Source organism: Somniosus microcephalus, chromosome 14 (assembly GCF_052327205.1).
Source record: "Somniosus microcephalus isolate GS21.2 chromosome 14, FLI_Smic_1.0, whole genome shotgun sequence".
Classification (NCBI taxonomy): domain Eukaryota; kingdom Metazoa; phylum Chordata; class Chondrichthyes; order Squaliformes; family Somniosidae; genus Somniosus; species Somniosus microcephalus.
Window position 1 is genome coordinate 93,634,208 of NC_141000.1, and position 17,765 is coordinate 93,651,972.

At 41.3% G+C, this 17,765-nt stretch overlaps 1 protein-coding gene across 5 annotated transcripts in view; it reads left to right on the forward strand.

Moving 5' to 3' along the window:
• LOC147107714 (sentrin-specific protease 7) overlaps positions 1 to 17,765 on the forward strand; it is a 107,884-nt gene that overhangs the window by 71,063 nt on the left and 19,056 nt on the right. For 4 of the 5 annotated variants that reach the window (XM_086006945.1, XM_086006944.1, XM_086006946.1 and 1 more), the window contains 8 exons: positions 2,535 to 2,901; positions 5,993 to 6,180; positions 7,108 to 7,266; positions 8,945 to 8,978; positions 10,059 to 10,238; positions 10,777 to 11,036; positions 12,076 to 12,209; positions 12,750 to 12,866. In XM_086006945.1, the coding sequence (XP_085863071.1) occupies positions 2,535 to 2,901; positions 5,993 to 6,180; positions 7,108 to 7,266; positions 8,945 to 8,978; positions 10,059 to 10,238; positions 10,777 to 11,036; positions 12,076 to 12,209; positions 12,750 to 12,866 (1,439 nt within the window). The remainder of the gene's footprint in view (positions 1 to 2,534; positions 2,902 to 5,992; positions 6,181 to 7,107; positions 7,267 to 8,944; positions 8,979 to 10,058; positions 10,239 to 10,776; positions 11,037 to 12,075; positions 12,210 to 12,749; positions 12,867 to 17,765) is intronic. The other variant, XM_086006947.1, reaches the window with a different exon arrangement.

Consider the following 17,765-nt stretch of genomic DNA (forward strand, 5'->3'; position numbering starts at 1 on the left):
GTGATGTGTGTCCAATTCAGGATAATGTGTGACTTGGAGGAGTAATGTTCACATGACACTGCTGCTCTGGTCCTCTTCATGGGACTAAGAGGTGCTGTTGAAGTAAGATTGAGTAGCTGCAGTGCATCCTGTAAATAGTACTTTCTGTGGCCGGTGATGGAGCAGGTGGATATTCAGTACATAGAAACATAGAAGATAGGAGCAGGAGTAGGCCATTCGGCCCTTCGAGCCTGCTCCGCCATTCAACAAGATCATGGCTGATCATCCAAACCCTAGCACCCGGTCCCTATACCGACAGCCATCCCACCCAAGCCCTATCCCCGTAACCCCATGTATTTAATCCCCCCTAACACTAAGGGCCAATTTTTATCATGGCCAATCAACCTAACCCGCACATCTTTGGACTGTGGGAGGAAACCGGAGCACCCGGAGGAAACCCACGCAAACACGGGGAGAATGTGCAAACTCCACACAGACAGTCACCCGAGGCCGGATTTGAACCCGGGTCCCTGGCGCTGTGAGGCAACAGTGCTAACCACTATGCCACCGTGCTGCCCTCTATGCCACCGTACAGTGGCAGAGACGCTGATCAAGTGGGCTGCTTTGTCCTAGATGGTGTTGAGCTTCTTGATGATATGGCTGCACCTGTTCAAGTGAGTGATGATTATTCCATCACACTCTTGACTTGGTCCTTTTGTAAAGGGTGGAGAGGCTTTTAGTGGTCAGGAGGTGAGCTGCCCATTGCAGAGTTTCCAGTCTTTGTCCTACTCTTGTAGCCATGGTGTTGAAGTGGCTGGTTAATTTAAGTCATTCTGGTCACTGGTGACCCTAAGTGTTGATGGCAATGGCAGCTCAGCATTTTGCAGCTCCAGCTCCAGGTTCCTGAGGTTTGGTGCCCAAAACTGAATGCAGTGTTCCAAATGGAGCCTGACCAAAGATGTATACATGAAGCACCACTTCCTCTCTCTCTTGTATTCCAACCCTCTTGAGATATAGGCCAATTATTTTGTATTCGATTACTTTTTGTACCTGTGCACTAGAATTTGTCTATTTGTCTACCATGGAAGTAATTGAAAATTGTTCCCAACAGCTGCTTCGGTAAGGTGCCCAGATTTAAATAATAACACTTTTTTAATGGGGGAGGGGCAGGTGTCCAGACCACAATCCACTTTTTGGTGACTTAGTGGACCTATTCCATGAGGAGGGAAAGAAGGTTGAAGGGGTCAAGGAATGGGGAAATGATGGATTTGCTAGGATACCTTGGTGCCATACTCTCAAATGCTGCCTTGATATTGAGGGCAGCTACTCTTGCCTCTCCTCTGGCATTCAGCTCATGTCCATTTCTGGATCAAGGCTGCGATGAGGTCTGGCACTCAGTGGATCTGCTGGAACCCAAACTGAGTATTGGTGAGTAGATGCTCATTGATTGCACTATTGATGATTAGGAAGAGACTAGCAGGGCAGTAATTGGCCAGGATATATTTATCCTGTTTTTTTGTGGATGGGACATACCTGGGCAAGTTTTTACGTGTTGGTAAGATGCCAGTGATATAGTTGGAGGTGGGAGGACAGCTAGTTCTGCACAAAGGTTTGATACCTATAGTCAAGATGCTGTCAGGGCTTGTATCCTTTGCCGTGTTCAGTGCACTCGGCTTCATATGGAGTGACCCGAATTGGACATTGGCATCTATAATGGTGGGGACCTCAGGAGGAAGCTGAGTAGATTTGTCCACTTTTGCCTGAAGATGTTTGCATATACTTTTGCCTTGTCACTTGCACTTGTGTGTTGGACTCTACTATGGTTGAGAATGGGGGTTCATTGAGCCTCTTACTGGTGTTAATTGCCTGATACTCAGCTGGATTCTCCCCTCTATTCTGGCCTCTTGAGTATCCCTGATTTTAATCGCTCAACCATTGGTGACTGTGCCTTCAGCTGCTTAGACCCTAAGCTCTGGAATTCCCTCCCTAAACCTCTCTACCTCTCTTTCCTCCTTTTAAGACACTCGTTAAAACTTAACACTTTGACCTGCCCCAATTTCTCCTTATGTGGCTCGGTGCTAAATTTAGTTTTATAACAAACTCTTGTGAAGCATCTTGTGACGTTTTACTACATTAAAGGCGCTATATAAGTACAAGGTGTTGTCATCGTCGTCACCGCTTTGCTCTGATCTGTTAGATGTGGGACAGCTTAGCTCTGTCTATAGCATGCTGTAAAACAGCCTGTATTTGTTCTTTTGTTCAGTTTTTTTTTTCTTTTATGCACAAGCAGGGGGACACACTGGAGTTTATACCCATGCATAAGGAATGCCACATGCTGTCTACTAGTTAAAAAAAAAACTCTGCCAGATTGATGACAATTTGAGTTAATGCACTAAATATGCACCCAAATTAAGGAGGTTAAATTGGTTAGTTTAATCTGTGGTTTCATGGATTAATTAAATGCTCAATGTGTGACTAATAAGCAAATTGCATAACTGAAAAGCTAATGGACAGCACCAGCAGTTTAACTAAAAAGCACCTGTATTTTATTTCAGAATGATGCTGAGGATTTGCTAAAGAAACTGCTTGTGTGTCTAACTTGCAAAGAGCAGACTGAAAATTGCCATTGCTATAGCAATAATAGGCAAGAAAAGGATCTTCATTTTATGGAGATAACAAAACCTGAATCATGTCTACAGCAGGAACAGCCTTCTCCCTTGAACACAGAACAGCAAAGCCCTAACTACAGAGACCAAGAGCTAGTCAATGATAACCCTTCAACCTCTGATGGAATTAATCGGAGAGAACCGCTGCATACTCCAGCACTAAATAAAGTGAAAACTGGAGCAGGTTACCTGAGCTCGCTGATATCGAGCAGCCAGAGTAAGCGCTTGAAAGCAGCAGCGGTTTCAAGTGAACCAAGTGAGTATTATTTAGCTGTTGATGATGCTTCATGAACCTATTTAAACAAAGATGACCTTGTTGAATACCTATTGAGTAGCTTTAAGCCTGTCAACATTGGTTGTAAGAAAATTTGAATGAATGTAAAATTTGTCAACTCTGGTCTATTAATGTTTTGAAAGATTCTTTGAAAGTGCGTTGACTAGTGTGTGCCACAGAATGTTTAGTTTTATGATTAGTGCCCAGGATTTGTTGATACCAATTAAATGGCCATATTTTAAAACATTTTAGCAAATGGATTGGATAGTGATCCATTTATAGAATTTGTTACCCAACAACAAATAAACTATCCTTTGTCGTCATAGATTCTAAGTAGAATTAAAAATAATTTAATTTGAAGAACCTGTTAGTTGCTTCTCTGCCTTGTTACAAACTGGCCCACTGAACTCGTATTGTGATTAACTTCATTTTAGAGGAGGAGTTGATGGATATAAGCTTGTCATGTTGTCACTGCAATTTGTGGTGCTACAACGTACTTTTCATTTAATTATTTGATTTACAGCACAGGAACGAAAGGACAAGCCCTGAAGTTCTGGAGGGCAGTGCACGGGGACATTGTCTGCCAGAGGGCTAGAATAAAGGGTGGAACTTAATTCTGCCCCATTCAGAAAGTGCTGTAAATTCCAGTTGGGAGAAGGTTGCAGGCAACTCATCTGCCCACCTCCCTATGTCAAGAGGGTATGTCTGGGGGTGTTCATGGACTACCCCAAGAATTTCATCCATTATCCCCTTGTAAGGCCACAAAGGAACTAACGGCTGAGAGCTGATTTGAGTTCCATTTGAGGGCCTTGTCCAGATTAAGGTCATCTATTCCAATTATATTTCTGAGCTTGGCACCAAGCTCCCTTAGAAGCAGTTTAAATAATTCCTGCCTTCAGCCATTCCTGGGATCTGCCATCGGAGCAGCATCACACCATTCTGATTTTCCTGGCTGCTTTTGAGACAGGTGCCTCTTATCTGCTCTTATGAGCATGGGCTGCCTGCTCTGAGTGTTTAAATAACACCATCCCCAAATTTGGGATAATGTCTACAGCAGGATCCAAAGGCAGGCAGAAGTTAAACTCAACCGCACTTCTGCCGGTAGAGATTCCATGTGACCGTATGAACATTTCACTAAAACTAATCATCTTCAAGGTCAACGTTGACTATTTTAAAATTTGCAAGAAGCCATAGTTGGCAGGAGATTGTGGTCTGTCCTGAGCAGCATAAGCTGAGGTCTGCGGGCATAGGAACAGGAGTAGGCTGTTCAGCCCCTCGAGCCTGTTCTGCTATTCAGTTATATTATGGCTGAACTTAACTCCATTTACCCGCCTTGGTTCCATATCACTTAATACCCTTCTCTAACAAAAATCTATCAATTTCAGTTTTTAAATTTTCAATTGATAAGTAATATCTGTTTAGCAGGAGAAAAAGAGGACCTGTACTCTTATAAATAATGGTGTGGAGATGCCGGTGTTGGACTGGGGTGGACAAATGTAAGAAGTCACACAACACCAGGTTATAGTCCAACAGTTTTATTTGAAATCACAAGCTTTTGGAGCGCTGCTCCTTCGTCAGGAGGAGTGGAGAGATGCATAAAGATACAGCTTATATAGTCAGAGAATAATGCCAGATGATTACAGGTAATCTTTCTAACTGCCATTTATCACACCTCGGCAGAGAGATAATCACAGCAAACAAAGGTGTGAATGGTGTCCAAACAGGTCAGTCAGGAAAACATTACATCAAAGAACAATGAGGTGGGGTCACAAGGGGTCAAATGTTGCAGATGCTGGGGTCTGAATGAAAAACAAAAAACAGACAAAAAAACATATTTTTTGCTGGAAATCACAGCAGGTCCGGCCGCATCTGTGTAGAGAGAACAAGCCAACGACGACTCGAGTCTGGATGACCCTATGTAGAGCAGAAACTGATAGCTAAATTCCGCACTCATGAGGATGGCCTCAACCAGGATCTTGGGTTCGTGTCACGCTACATGTAACCCCACCTGATGTAGGGTCATCCAGACTCGAGTCGTCGTTGGCTTGTTCTCTCTACACAGATGCGGCCGGACCTGCTGTGATTTCCAGCAAAAAAAAAATGTTTTTTTGTTTTTCATACAGACCCCAGCATCTGCAACATTTGACCCCTTGTGACCCCACCTCATTGCTCTTTGATGTAATGTTTTCCTGACTAACCTGTTTGGACACCATTCACACCTTTGTTTGCTGTGATTATCTCTCTGCCGAGGTGTGATAAATGGCAGTTAGAAAGATTACCTGTAATCATCTGGCATTATTCTCTGACTATATAAGCTGTGTCTTTATGCATCTCTCCACTTCACCTGACGAAGGAGCAGCGCTCCGAAAGCTTGTGATTTCAAATAAAACTGTTGGACTATAACCTGGCGTTGTGTGACTTTTTACACTTATATAAATAATATTACGGGATGGAAAAAAGATCCCTAGCTATGAGTGGTCTATAAATTTTAGTTGTTCTAGTGTGTTTTATACTATTAATGTGTATGTTTTGTTTTTTGAAATTCATCCATGGTTTTTCCATACAGAAATTCTTAATTGCTGCGAATGGGAGATATGAATAGGCTATTGCATTGTACAATATTTTACGAATCATGAGGAGATCCAGATGTTGGTGTCAAATACAGTGTGGGCTTTCTCTCATGCCTGAACCGCAAATACTCTGTAGTGCAGGAATAATGTCTCATTCCCTTTTTTTTTTAAAAAAAGGGAATGTCAATGCTAGTTAATCTAGTGTGGATTCTAAGTCTGAAGATAGATTAGGATCCCAATGAGATTTTTTCCCCCAGAAATATCAAAACTGTTAAAGGTATACCGTCTCTATCTGAAAAACCTTTACAGTTAATGAGCTCATCACCAATCCTGTACTGAACAGCAATAGAAAGCAAAACATTAATCAGATCAGCCATGATCTTATTGAATGGCGGAGCAGGCTCGAGGGGCCAAATGACCTACTCCTGCTCCTACGTCTTATGTTCTTGTATGTTCCATCGTAAAATGTTAGAGTGGGTTTTCATGTTGTTGTTGTATCTCAGTTGTACTTTCTAGTGATGAAGATACAGATGAAGCACAATCTAGTGTCCATTTCACCACGTTAACTCCAGAGATTAAACGTTTACGTTTGGGGAGTAGGCCCATGTCAACTGAGAGCTGTAACAAAGAGACTGAGACTGCATCAGCGAAGTGGGAGCCAGAGAATATGAAGGCATGTATAACAGAAAAGGTAACTGACATCACACTACACTATGTCCAGGAATTGAATCAAATGTCTTTTCTTCAAAGACCTTTTAATAGTACAGTAATGTGGCAGAAAACATCTCTTGTTATTAACTAGTTAGAACTTATTGAGAAGTATAAGAAATAATATATATATTCTCATTTTAAGGCATTCATGATAGTGCTCTGATACGGACCTTGATTTGTTCAATGCGTTTTATGTGATGTTGCAAAACACGCACAAGTGTTTACCCTCAAACGCACAGTTCATTACTTCTAAAGGCTGCAGTTGAAAAGCTATATATGTATATAACGAAATAATATGCACTGCGAATTCTGTGATTTAAAAAAAATGGTACATATTAGGGGGATGGGTTCACTGAAGACTGGTGTCTGATGTCTTGAGGTTTCATCAGCTGCAGTAGATTTAGAATTGCTGGTTCAGAAGGACTTTTGTTTCCTGATTGATACTTAATTCTTCCCTTAAAATTTGATTATTTTTTTATCCTCTTCCTGGGGACTGCAAAAAATAATCCCACTCTTCCCTTTGGTGGGTCTCTTCGGTTCCAGTGACCATGGAGCTGGTCAACGACTGCACGCACGCTCCAACCAGTTCTGACCACAAATGGCAATCGGGGTCCTAGTTATGTTATCCATATTAAAAGGAGCCTATCACCTGTAACCGGCAGGAGCTTTGGACACCCATTGGTAGGCTGCTTTCAAAATGGAACTGGCTGCATCACTGGTGTTAACAGGGTTGAAACGTCCCATTTTGAGGCCGTTGCCGCCCCGTTAACCCCAGGCAAAGCCAGTGAAAATCAACCTCTTAATTTGTAAATAAAACTGTTGATTGTCCAACAAATCAAAGAGTGAACTGAAAAAAAAAAAACTTTTTCCTGCATCTCTCTTAACGTTGGATACCTGTTGTGGTCAGGATGCACATGAAGTAACTGAGAAGAATAAGTTAATCGATGCAATGGAAAGTATGGACTCTTGTTTGGAAAACAGTGCGATGACGAAAGCAACATTGGATCTAACATTTGCTGCCCTACATAGGGGAGAAATTGAAGGAAATGAACAAGGTTCTGTAATGGTATGTAGTTTTTAACAGTTAGCATTTTAATTGTTCATGACCAATGTTGGTGGAGAGGGAGAAATAGGCATATTGTACTGGGGCCCTGCATTGTCCATTGCATTTCATATGGCAAAATGTATACTGAAGATCTGCTGAGATACTTTGTACTGCCACTGGAGGCCCACAGTGAGAAACTTTATTGGAGCTTGCACCAGTGGCATAAATCTTGACGTACATTATATTGCAGTTTACTCATTTTCACAGGTCAGTACTTGTATAAAAAAAAAACAAGTTTCTAGCTCAGGACTTACTGATTTTAAACCCCTAAGTATTGTTCATTTAAATCAATTTACTCCTCTTTGTAGCTGCTCCCAGGTAACTGTTGTGTACTGCACTATACGCGAATGAGATCAGAAGTGTACCAGTGCTGGATTTGCTGGAGAAACAAAACCACTAAAGTGCAAATCTGGATTAAACTAATCCACTAACACTATCTAGTGTAGAAGCTGTCTTTTTAGATGTTAACAATCTTTCTTCCTACTTTCTTGTAATTTTTGGGAATTAAGGGATATGGGGATAGTGCGGGAAGGTGGAGTTGAGGTAGAAGATCAGCCATGATCTTGTTGAATGGTGGAGCAGGCTTGAAGGGCCAAATGGCCTACTCCTGCTCCTATTTCTTATGTTCTTTCAGCTTCCAGGATGGAGAGATTCAGAATCATATTATTAATAACACAATTCATAATAACACGTGTTCACACTTGCAACTTGTCACATATTTAAGCAGTATATACTAGAATATGCCTGTTAGTATATTTTTCTGGTGTATCCTTTTAAGGTATTTTCTGTTGCTTTGTTACGGTTAGATCGGTCTTCCTTTCTGCTCCCTTGTGTTTCCCATTCCTCTCAATTCCATTGCATGCAAACTTTTTAAGAGTTAAAGATGGCGAAGCATGTGCCAGAGAAATAAATTCTGTACAGTACATTTATGTCCAGTCAGCCACAGAGAGTGGTGTTGTTGAATTTGACCAGGGCGATCTTGGTGCTGCAAATAGGATGGAAACCAGATTCAAACAGCAAGTACAAAAGCAAAATACCGTGGATGCTGGAAATCTGAAATAGAAATAGAAAATGCTGGAAATACTCAGCAGGTCAGGCAGCATCTGTGGCGAGAGAAATAGAGTTAACGTTTCAGGTTGATGACCATTAGTCAGAACTGCCAGTTTCTAAATCTGTTCCTATTTTTAAAAAATGCACTTTTGTACACTGTTCTTCCCCTGTGCTACAACTAACAGAATATTGGGTAAGCTGCAATTTAAGTGATGACAAGCTCAAGTTCCACTGCCTTCTCAGTATAATTACTTGTTTTAATTCGTCACAGGCAAAGGTTTTGGTTTTCACAGTAAATTGAACTGAATTGTGAAATGTGAACCCCAAAATACTGGCTGAAACCCATGTAATAAAAACAGAATTACCTCACTGTGCTGTAATGTTGTGACACTGTCTGCATTATTGAAGCTGTTCATCAGCTTTTGTGAGTTTTCTAGGTTGGCATGTATGTACACCTATAATTCAATGCAGTCTATTCCAGGTAGAACTCATTTTATGGCAGTATGAATGAATGCATTTCAAATGTATTATTTAAAAAAAAATGTAAGCTTTTTTTTTTAAAACAGTTTTTTACTTTTTTTTCTTGCAGTTTGGTCGTGACAATATTGCAATATCCTTTTCAGGTAAAATAATTGAATAAAATGTGCTTCTGGTTATTATTAGAAATTAATGAGGTGTTCAATGTTAACAAAGGAAAATGGGTTTTGTCCACCAAGTAAGCCAATAATAAAATGGATACTGATGTAGTAAAACTCCCAAATAACACCGCTTTAAGTTTACTATTGTTGTTGGAGTCAAGATCATCCTGTGTTTGGATTTTTTTTGAAGTTCTTGATGGAGACCAACTTTGTGCATTTAACCAGAGTTCGAGGCAGTAGGAATGCCTGTTACTATATGTACGCGTGTATATATTAAATTAATCATCTTTGGAACACAATCTTTCTTAGTATTTTCAAACCTAATCTCACTTTTTAAAAAATCTACATATGCAAGTATGTTTGAAATTGCTAGTTAACTGGAGTGAAGCCCATTGTCAATAAATCTTAATTGAATTTTGCATTGTGTTTGATCAGTTTTTTTTATTTTTAAAAGACTATCCTTGCTCCTCAATGTCTGATTTTTCTCCAGTGAATAGCTGAGCCACACAGACCAGGAAAGTGCCAGGCTTAACCCCAGGTCTGTTAATCAGCTGATCTCAGCCAGAGTGGCTATAGGGGCACTACATTTGGCCTCAGTACTCCTTAAGTTAGAAAGGGGAATATCAGCCAGGACTGCTGCTCCTGATTGCTGTCCAGCAACCCCTGAATGTGTGGATGTTGGGTGAAGACAGGATTAGACTCCGCTGGATTTCTTGCACCCGCTCATCCCCCCCCCCCCCCCCCCTCCAGGTTGAATAATCTGTTGGCATTTGTCACTTAAGTGAATAATGACTAATTGGCAAGATACGAGAGGGACAATGACCACTTTGAACCCTAGCCCCATCAAGGAGAGTCATCCTTAAGGGAGAATATTATCAAGCGGTAACCTTGATTCAAAATCCACTTCATCATCATAGTTGGATTGTAGCAGTATCTTTTTTTTAAAATAGTTAACTTTGGGAATGTCAGAGTCCATTGTTGTTTTCAGTGTGCACTTCAATAATGTAATGTTAGTATCTTAATTTATCACAAAGTATTAAACTTGTATTACACTTTATTTTACAGATTTATATGGTGTAAACCATTCATTACTACTAGATACCGCTCACTTAAAGAAATACAGCCTATGGGAGAGACTATCTGACACAGTCTTTGAGAATCACTCAGTCATTTTCCTATGGTTTGCTGCGGATTACGTAGATGAAGTCAACGAACAGTCACAAACCACTCCCTCAAATCGTGAAAGTAAGTGTATATTTTTCAACCTTTTGGGATCCACTTTATGCTATTTTATAGCAGTTGTTTTCCCCTCTGGGTATGCAACCTTACTTTAAGAGATGCATTCCCACTGTAAATAAGCCTCTGGCTGACCCGCCGGAAATTGTGCTGCTAAAGTGGACAGTTTTTCCATTGTCAGTGAATCGGGTGAGTAATCTGCCCATTGAGATTATAATGAGGCCAGGGAGTTAAAATACTCCGAGCCTGCTTTCTGGAGCAGCATGAGAGTTTTGAACTCGCTCCGCTACCCACCTGCCCAAACCTGCCTGAAATTAATATCGAGGCCCTAGTTCCAAAAGTTGATTCTAATAATATTGGGGAGAAATCTTGACTTTTTAAAAATTGCACCAGCTCATATATCTGATATTGTATTCAAGGTCCTTTGTTTGGTTGTACATGACCTACATTTGAAAAGTAGTGAACTCATTGGGGAATCTGATTTCATTTTCATTTTCTTTTGTGAAGGTTTATTCCTGTATTTCACTGCAGCTGTTTTTCTTTGCAGATAAGTGCAATGAATTTATGTTCATTCAACTTTTCAAACCTTTGCAAGCAACAGAAACAGCCATATTGAAGAAAATTATGACTGCTGTCGGTGCAAGGAATGGAATTGCAGACTTGTGTGAAATTATGCCATTGGAAGAGACTTGTCAGTTATTGGCTAAGTTTGGTCCAGAGCAGAGCTCATTCTTGTCGTCCTGCTGCAAAACCTTACAGCAACAAGTGGATATGGCTACATTAGCGCAGGAACCTCAATTGTCTCAGGTGACTTTGTAGATTAAGGTGGATCCATAAGCTAGGTTCCTCTGAAATACCAGGGCTACCTCCGTTTATTGAGGCTACAACAAGCCAGTAAACCCACTTGCAACTTTCCAAAGCTTTGTTTGATTTTAATTTGACTTCTGTTTTTAATTTAATTATATTCTTTTGCCTTAATGTGTATAGCTCATATTCTGTGTTTAAAAAATCTGACAGTTTATACAATAGAAATACTTACCTGCTAAAGGATGTAACTTTGCTGCATAATATGCACAACTGGAAAAATGTAGCTCATCAAAAAGGAACTGAGTATTAAATGGACTAGTAAAACTAAGCATCTTTTTTTTGATGGACATATTGAGGTGAATTAAATATTTAATCAACTTTTGATCACTAGGGGAGAGTTAAGAACAAGAGGGAACAAAAGAATGTTTTCCAAGGTTAATTTATATTGAAATTTCACTGTATCTGTTTCCCACAAAATTGTACAACAGTAGTATAAGACACTGGGTAATACGTGACTTAGACGTGCACACCTAGGTTCCAGGCAACCACAAGGCCGCAGAATCAAAAATTGCTAAAATCAGTTGTTGCTAGAATTAAATTGTTAGTCACACTCAAGGACTAAAGGATAATTAGTGTGGGAAGCAGAAATGTAACCCTTGTGAAGTAGGGAGTCGCCGCTGACTGCAGATTATGAGCCAATGTGCAATATAGCTTGATTGCAAATAAATTTGAAATATATTTACCGTTGAACTTCAAAGCAACTAGAATATTGAATTTGTAAGTTTGATTATAGTTTCCATTGCAGTCCAGGTCTGAACATATTAATCGGGTAATGGTGCTCAAGTAAAGTTGGAATTGCCATTTGCATGTGTATGAGTGAGAGTGCAGTGCAGTCAACTTCATTTTCTGTTCAGAAAAACTAATTTTGATCCCCTTTTAGAAATGTATTATGAAAGGCATCCTGTAATACAGAATCACTGTTATATAATATAAAGCATTCAGTTTTTTCACATTTCTGGTTCTGCTTTCACTTCTGTAGGATGAAAATGCAAGTTTACTGAAGCCAAATTACACCTTGTGTCACATCCGGAAAAAGGACCAGTACGTGGTTTCGATTGCTTCAAAGCAAGAGAAGCAGAAGCATAAATTAAGACAAAGTGGACCAGTTCAGAAGTAAGTATATTATTATTTGTGTGTGTGTGTGTGTTCATTCTTTTGCTGCACCTGATCAGGGCCAGGGTCAATAATTTACTATTTTTGTAGGTCATTACCAGGTACTGTACTAGCTTAATGTTGCCTAATGGCCAAGAAGCTGGGAATGTAAACTTGAACTTGAGCCTCAGGGTGCAGATCTGTATTCCACTGCGCTGTAGTGCATGAAGATGTTTAATCCTGCTGAATTAGGGTTACCTGTTTCAGTAACATTGGAGAAAAATATAACATTTCTTCCCCCAACTTTCTCTGGTATATAAATCAAGCAAGTACCCAGATGCTGGGATTAATATGCATAAATGAAACGTATATAATCAATGTAATTTGTCCCTATTAATCACAAAGTATTCCTTACTCATGGAATAAGGCTTGCTACTATTATATGCCTGTATATCTCAAATGAAGGTTGGTATTGCATAATTAAAAATAATTTTATTCTGATCATTGGAAATGGGGAAAAAATGAGGAAATCATTTTAAAATTTGTTTTTTGTCCCCTCAGAATAATAGTATTTCCTCCTCCACCAACTAAAGGAGGACTTGCTGTTACTACTGAAGACCTAGACTGTCTGGAAGAGGGAGAGTTTCTCAATGATGTAATTATTGATTTCTATTTAAAGTAAGTGTTCAGGCTTTATTTTTTTGCAGTCTCAAGATATTCTTGTTCTGTAAGAACACCATACTTTATTGGAAGTGAAACAACTGGTGGTAATTTTGAGAGAAAAAAGGTTCAACAATTGATAACAATTGCTCTTGTTTGGAAATTTTAAAGAATATTAACATTACATTCAGAAATTGCACCAAACATTAAGACTAAATACCCTTTTATTTCTGTGTTGAGAGCTTGTTTTTGTCTTTTCTGCTTCCAGTGCATTTTTTCACCATCTTTGAAAAGAATTTTAGGTTCTCAAGATTGACATAATTTTAAGATTTGACAAAGTTGAATTGGTAAATTGTTCACCATTACAGTTCAAATATCAGGGGAACACAAGTTAAATATGAGCAATTTCAAAGTAGGAACAGAAGTTAGACAGGACATCTTCATCCAAAGGTTAATTTGCTTGTGAAATTAGTTATCAGGTAGGACTTTGAGGAGGATATTATAATTGGCTTAAGAGGCAACAAAATGCATTTCTAGAGGAAGACATGATTGAGAAAATATGGCAAGAAGGTGGAGAGAGAACGTTGATCAATATTTCTGTTTAAGAACCTGACTGACCTCACAGCTGGTGCATGACTTGGCTGATTGCCTTTATCTTTGGCCAGAATTTGGCGGGTCGGGTGGGAAAGGTTTTTTTTGACAGCAGGTCGGGACCCCGCTGTCAACCCGCCGTCATGTGCCTTTACCAATTGTCGGGTCTGCCAGCGCTAAGCAGACCCGACGCACAGTGGCGGGGGAGGCAATTAAAATCATTAGTGCTTGTTTACAGCCATTTTTAACACTGCTTTTTTCCCAGCTTTTTGATTTTGACAGGTCGCCCACCGGCTTCCCGCTGTGCCTAGACCTTGTCTGTGAAGCGGAGGCAGGAGTTCACTTACCATTGTTTCAGCTGAAGAGTTGACAACTTCAGATGTCAAGTCAAAGGTCCCAGTTGATTCAGAAATGTTCCTTTAGGCACAAGCTTTTCTAAACTGCATTTCCACTAGAGATTCAGAATGCTGCAAGTCTTTACACAAGTCTCCATGCAGTCTGACCTCATTACCTCTCCTACCATTGACAGATCACTTCTGTCATCTCTACTTCCCCTGCCATCTATTCCATCAGCATCGGTGCACTTTGTACTCTCTCACCTTGGCCCTACAGAATCCCACCACAATCAGCCCGAACACCAGCATCACCAGGCACACCAGCTGTTGTGGTGGTTGGAGGTCAATCATCACAGCCCCAGGACATCGCTGCAGGTGTTCCTTAGGGCAGTATCCTAGGCCCAACCATCTTCAGCTGCTTCATCAATGACCTTCCCTCCTGTTATGTTCATTAATAACTAGACATTCTTATTATGAACACAGCTAGCTTTTGCTAGTTACTTTATTGAGCCATGTGGACTAGGTACAGCATCTTGTAGAGGCTTCCATCTTGACTGCTGCCTTGTGGGTAGCCTAGCCTCATGGGTAGTGTAGTCTTATACATACAGCTATATACAGCTCTACTGCTCCACCTAGTGTCTACCACAGAATGACATGTTATTGATCACTACACCTCCAACATAAGGTCAGAAATGGGGATGTTCGCTGATGACTGCACAGTGTTCAGTGCCATTCGCAACTCCTCAGATAATAAAGCAGTCCATGCCCGCATGCAACAAAACCTGAATGACATTCAGGCTTGGGCTGATAAGCGGCAGGTAACATTCGCGCCACACAAGTGCCAGGCAATGACTCTCCAACGAGCGAGAGTCTAACCACCACCCCTTGACATTCAACGGTATTACCATTGCCGAATCCCCCACCATCAACGTCCTGGGGGTCACCATTGACCAGAAACCTAACTGGACCAGCCACATAAATACTGTGGCAACAAGAGCAGGTCAGAGGCTAGATATTCTGTGACGAGTGTCTCACCTCCTGACTCCCCAAAGCCTTTCCACCATCTGCAAGGCACAAGTAAGGAGTGTGATGGAATACTCTCCACTTGCCTGGATGAGTGCAGCTCCAATAACACTCAAGAAGCTCGACAGCACCCAAGACAAAGCAGCCCGCTTGATTGGCACCCCATCCACCACCTTAAACATTCACTCCCTCCAACATCGGCGTACCGTGACTGCAGTGTGTACCATCTACAAGATGCACTGCAGCAACTCGCCAAGACTTCTTCGGCAACACCTCCCAAACCCGTAACCTCTACCACCTAGAAGGACAAGGGCAGCAGGCGCATGGGAAACCACCACCTCCAAGCTCCCCTCCAAGTCACACACCATCCTGACTTGGAAATATATCGTTGTTCCTTCATCGTCGCTGGGTCAAAATCCTAGAACTCACTCCCTAACTGCACTATGGGAGCACCTTCACCACACAAACTGCAGCGGTTCAAGAAGGCGGCTCACCACCACCTTCTTGAGCGCAATTAGGGAAGGGCAATAAATGCTGGCTTTGTCAGCGACACCCAGATCCCATGAACGAATAAAAAAAACAAAAAACACCAACCTTCTCCGCAATCAACTGATGCTGCACAGAACACAGGGCATCAGCACCCAACCACATTGCTGCCAGGGATGGCCTCATCAGATTTACTTCACTTGACGCTGTACACCCTGGCTGCCACATGATGTGCCAGGTTGCCACCACCCCTCACCAACACCATAAAGCATCCCTACAATGCCCAAGCCATTCCTTTCGCACTCATAACCATTGCGGGGGATACCGTTATGTCTCCCCATTCACTGCAACTCACTGAGCCACTTCCAAAGGTGCACACAAATCTGTCCAAGAATGCAAATTGTTGAAAATAAAGGTTTCAATGTTTGACACCACATTAACGGAAACTTTACCTGAACATTGGATAAAACACCCAAGTGCCTACCCTTGTGTTAGTTGGTATGATTGCACTAGGATGAGGGTGAGTGTGAGGGGTGGCTAATGAGATGGGGAAGTGATAATGTAGCTCGAGACGGATGGGTCGGGGTGCAAGGTAAGTTGGTGTGAGTAAGGATGTGCAGGAGGAGGGTAGGGAAGGCAGAGTGATGGGGATGTGATGAGTGGCACAGCAGGATGAGGTTGAATGTGGTTTTGTACCAATGTTTCATGGTCTATTGAGATCATTGAAAGGTTTGTGGCACTGCACCCAGGTCCTCCTGACCACATCCCTGCTTGTGCCCTCCTGCGCAATGTGCAACCACGCTGTGTTGATCTCCGAGGGAGGTCTTCTCCACCCATGGGAAGGGAAGAGGACCTCCCTGTGCGTTGTGACTCCCTCCATAAGCATATGCAGGGAGTCATGCGAGAGCCTGGGTGCAGCCGTGCACCTCTGTGCAGTGCTTGTCAGTGTTTGCAGCACCTCAATTAAAGTTGGCCATGGTCCCTTTAAGGAAATGGGCTGATGACGCATCATTAAATTACAACTTCTGCAGAAAGCAGATCCAAGCTTGGCTTTTTAGCATTTTAACTATCTAACATTCCTACACCTTTTATTAAACTTGTGTGTGAATACACTTTTTTTTGTTTTAAGACACCAACATTTAAAAGTGACTTATTTCCAGTTCTTTTCTTTTCTACGGATAAAAAGATAATTCCCCCCCCCCCCCCCCCCCCCCCAAAAAAAAAACTATGACATTTTGGTAGGAAGAATGAGGAGAGGCAATATAAACGAAATGGTGCAATTTTAAAGGGGTGCAGGAACAGAGAGACCTGGGGATGTACATAGTGTCTTTGAAGGTGGCAGAACAAGTTGAGATGGTTGTTAAAAAAGGCATACGGGATCCTCAGCTTTATTAATAGAGGAATAAAAGCAAGGAAGTTATGCTAAACCTTTATAAAAGACTGGTTAGGCCTCAGCTGGTGTATTGTGTTCAATTCTGAGCACCACACTTTAGGAAGGCTGTCAAGGCCTTAGAGAGGATGCAGAGGAGATTTACTAGAATGGTACCAGGGATGAGGGACTTTAGTTGCGTCTAGAGACTAGAGAAACTGGGGTTGTTCTCTTTAGAGCAGAGAGGGTTAAAGGAGATTTGATAAAAGTTTCAAAATCATGGAGAGTTTTGATAGAATAAATAAGGAGAAACTGTTTCCAGTGGCAGAATGGTCGGTAACCAGAGGACACAGATTTAAGATAATTGGCAAAAGAACCAGAGGCGACATGAGGAAAAGATTTTTTTACACAACGAGTTGCTGTGATCTGGAGTGCATTACCTGAAAGGGTTGTGGAAGCTGATTCAATAATAACTTTCAAAAGGAATTGGAAGAGGAAAAATTTGCAGGGCTATGGGGAACGATAAGGGGAGTGGGACTGATTGAATAGCTCTTTTACTGGCACGATATGCTGAATGGCCGCCTCCTGTATCATTCTATGATTCGATGACGAGTTGTTTTGACCTATATTACTCTTGAATCTGGAAGGGAAAATATTCTGTACTGAACTTGCAAAGAGATTGGCATTATGAAATGTTTATATTGATGCTTAATGCAGAAAGCTGGGATTCCAGGCTTCCCTTAGTGTGTTGACCCATCCTTCAATGATGTGTGAATGCATCCAAGATGAAGTAAGAACTTGTTTATTGTGTGAATTAATCTTGTGTATCCCACAATCATATTGAATTTACTTTGACATTTTTCCACCCGTTTGGAGGCTTCATTGATTCATCTCCAGCTATCTTGTAACGGGGTTCTCCACTGGAGGTTACAGACAGTATGGCAGAGGTTGGCAGTCAACGTAGTGATGGGCTACAGTATCGTTCCAGTACTGTGTGTGGTGATAGTGTGCGCAGTGCACGTAGAAGAGAAAGTGGTTATATATTTGAGAGGGGCATTATTATTTCCAATAAGGATATCTTGCTGTGCTTAAAAGTGAGCGAGAATTTGCTAA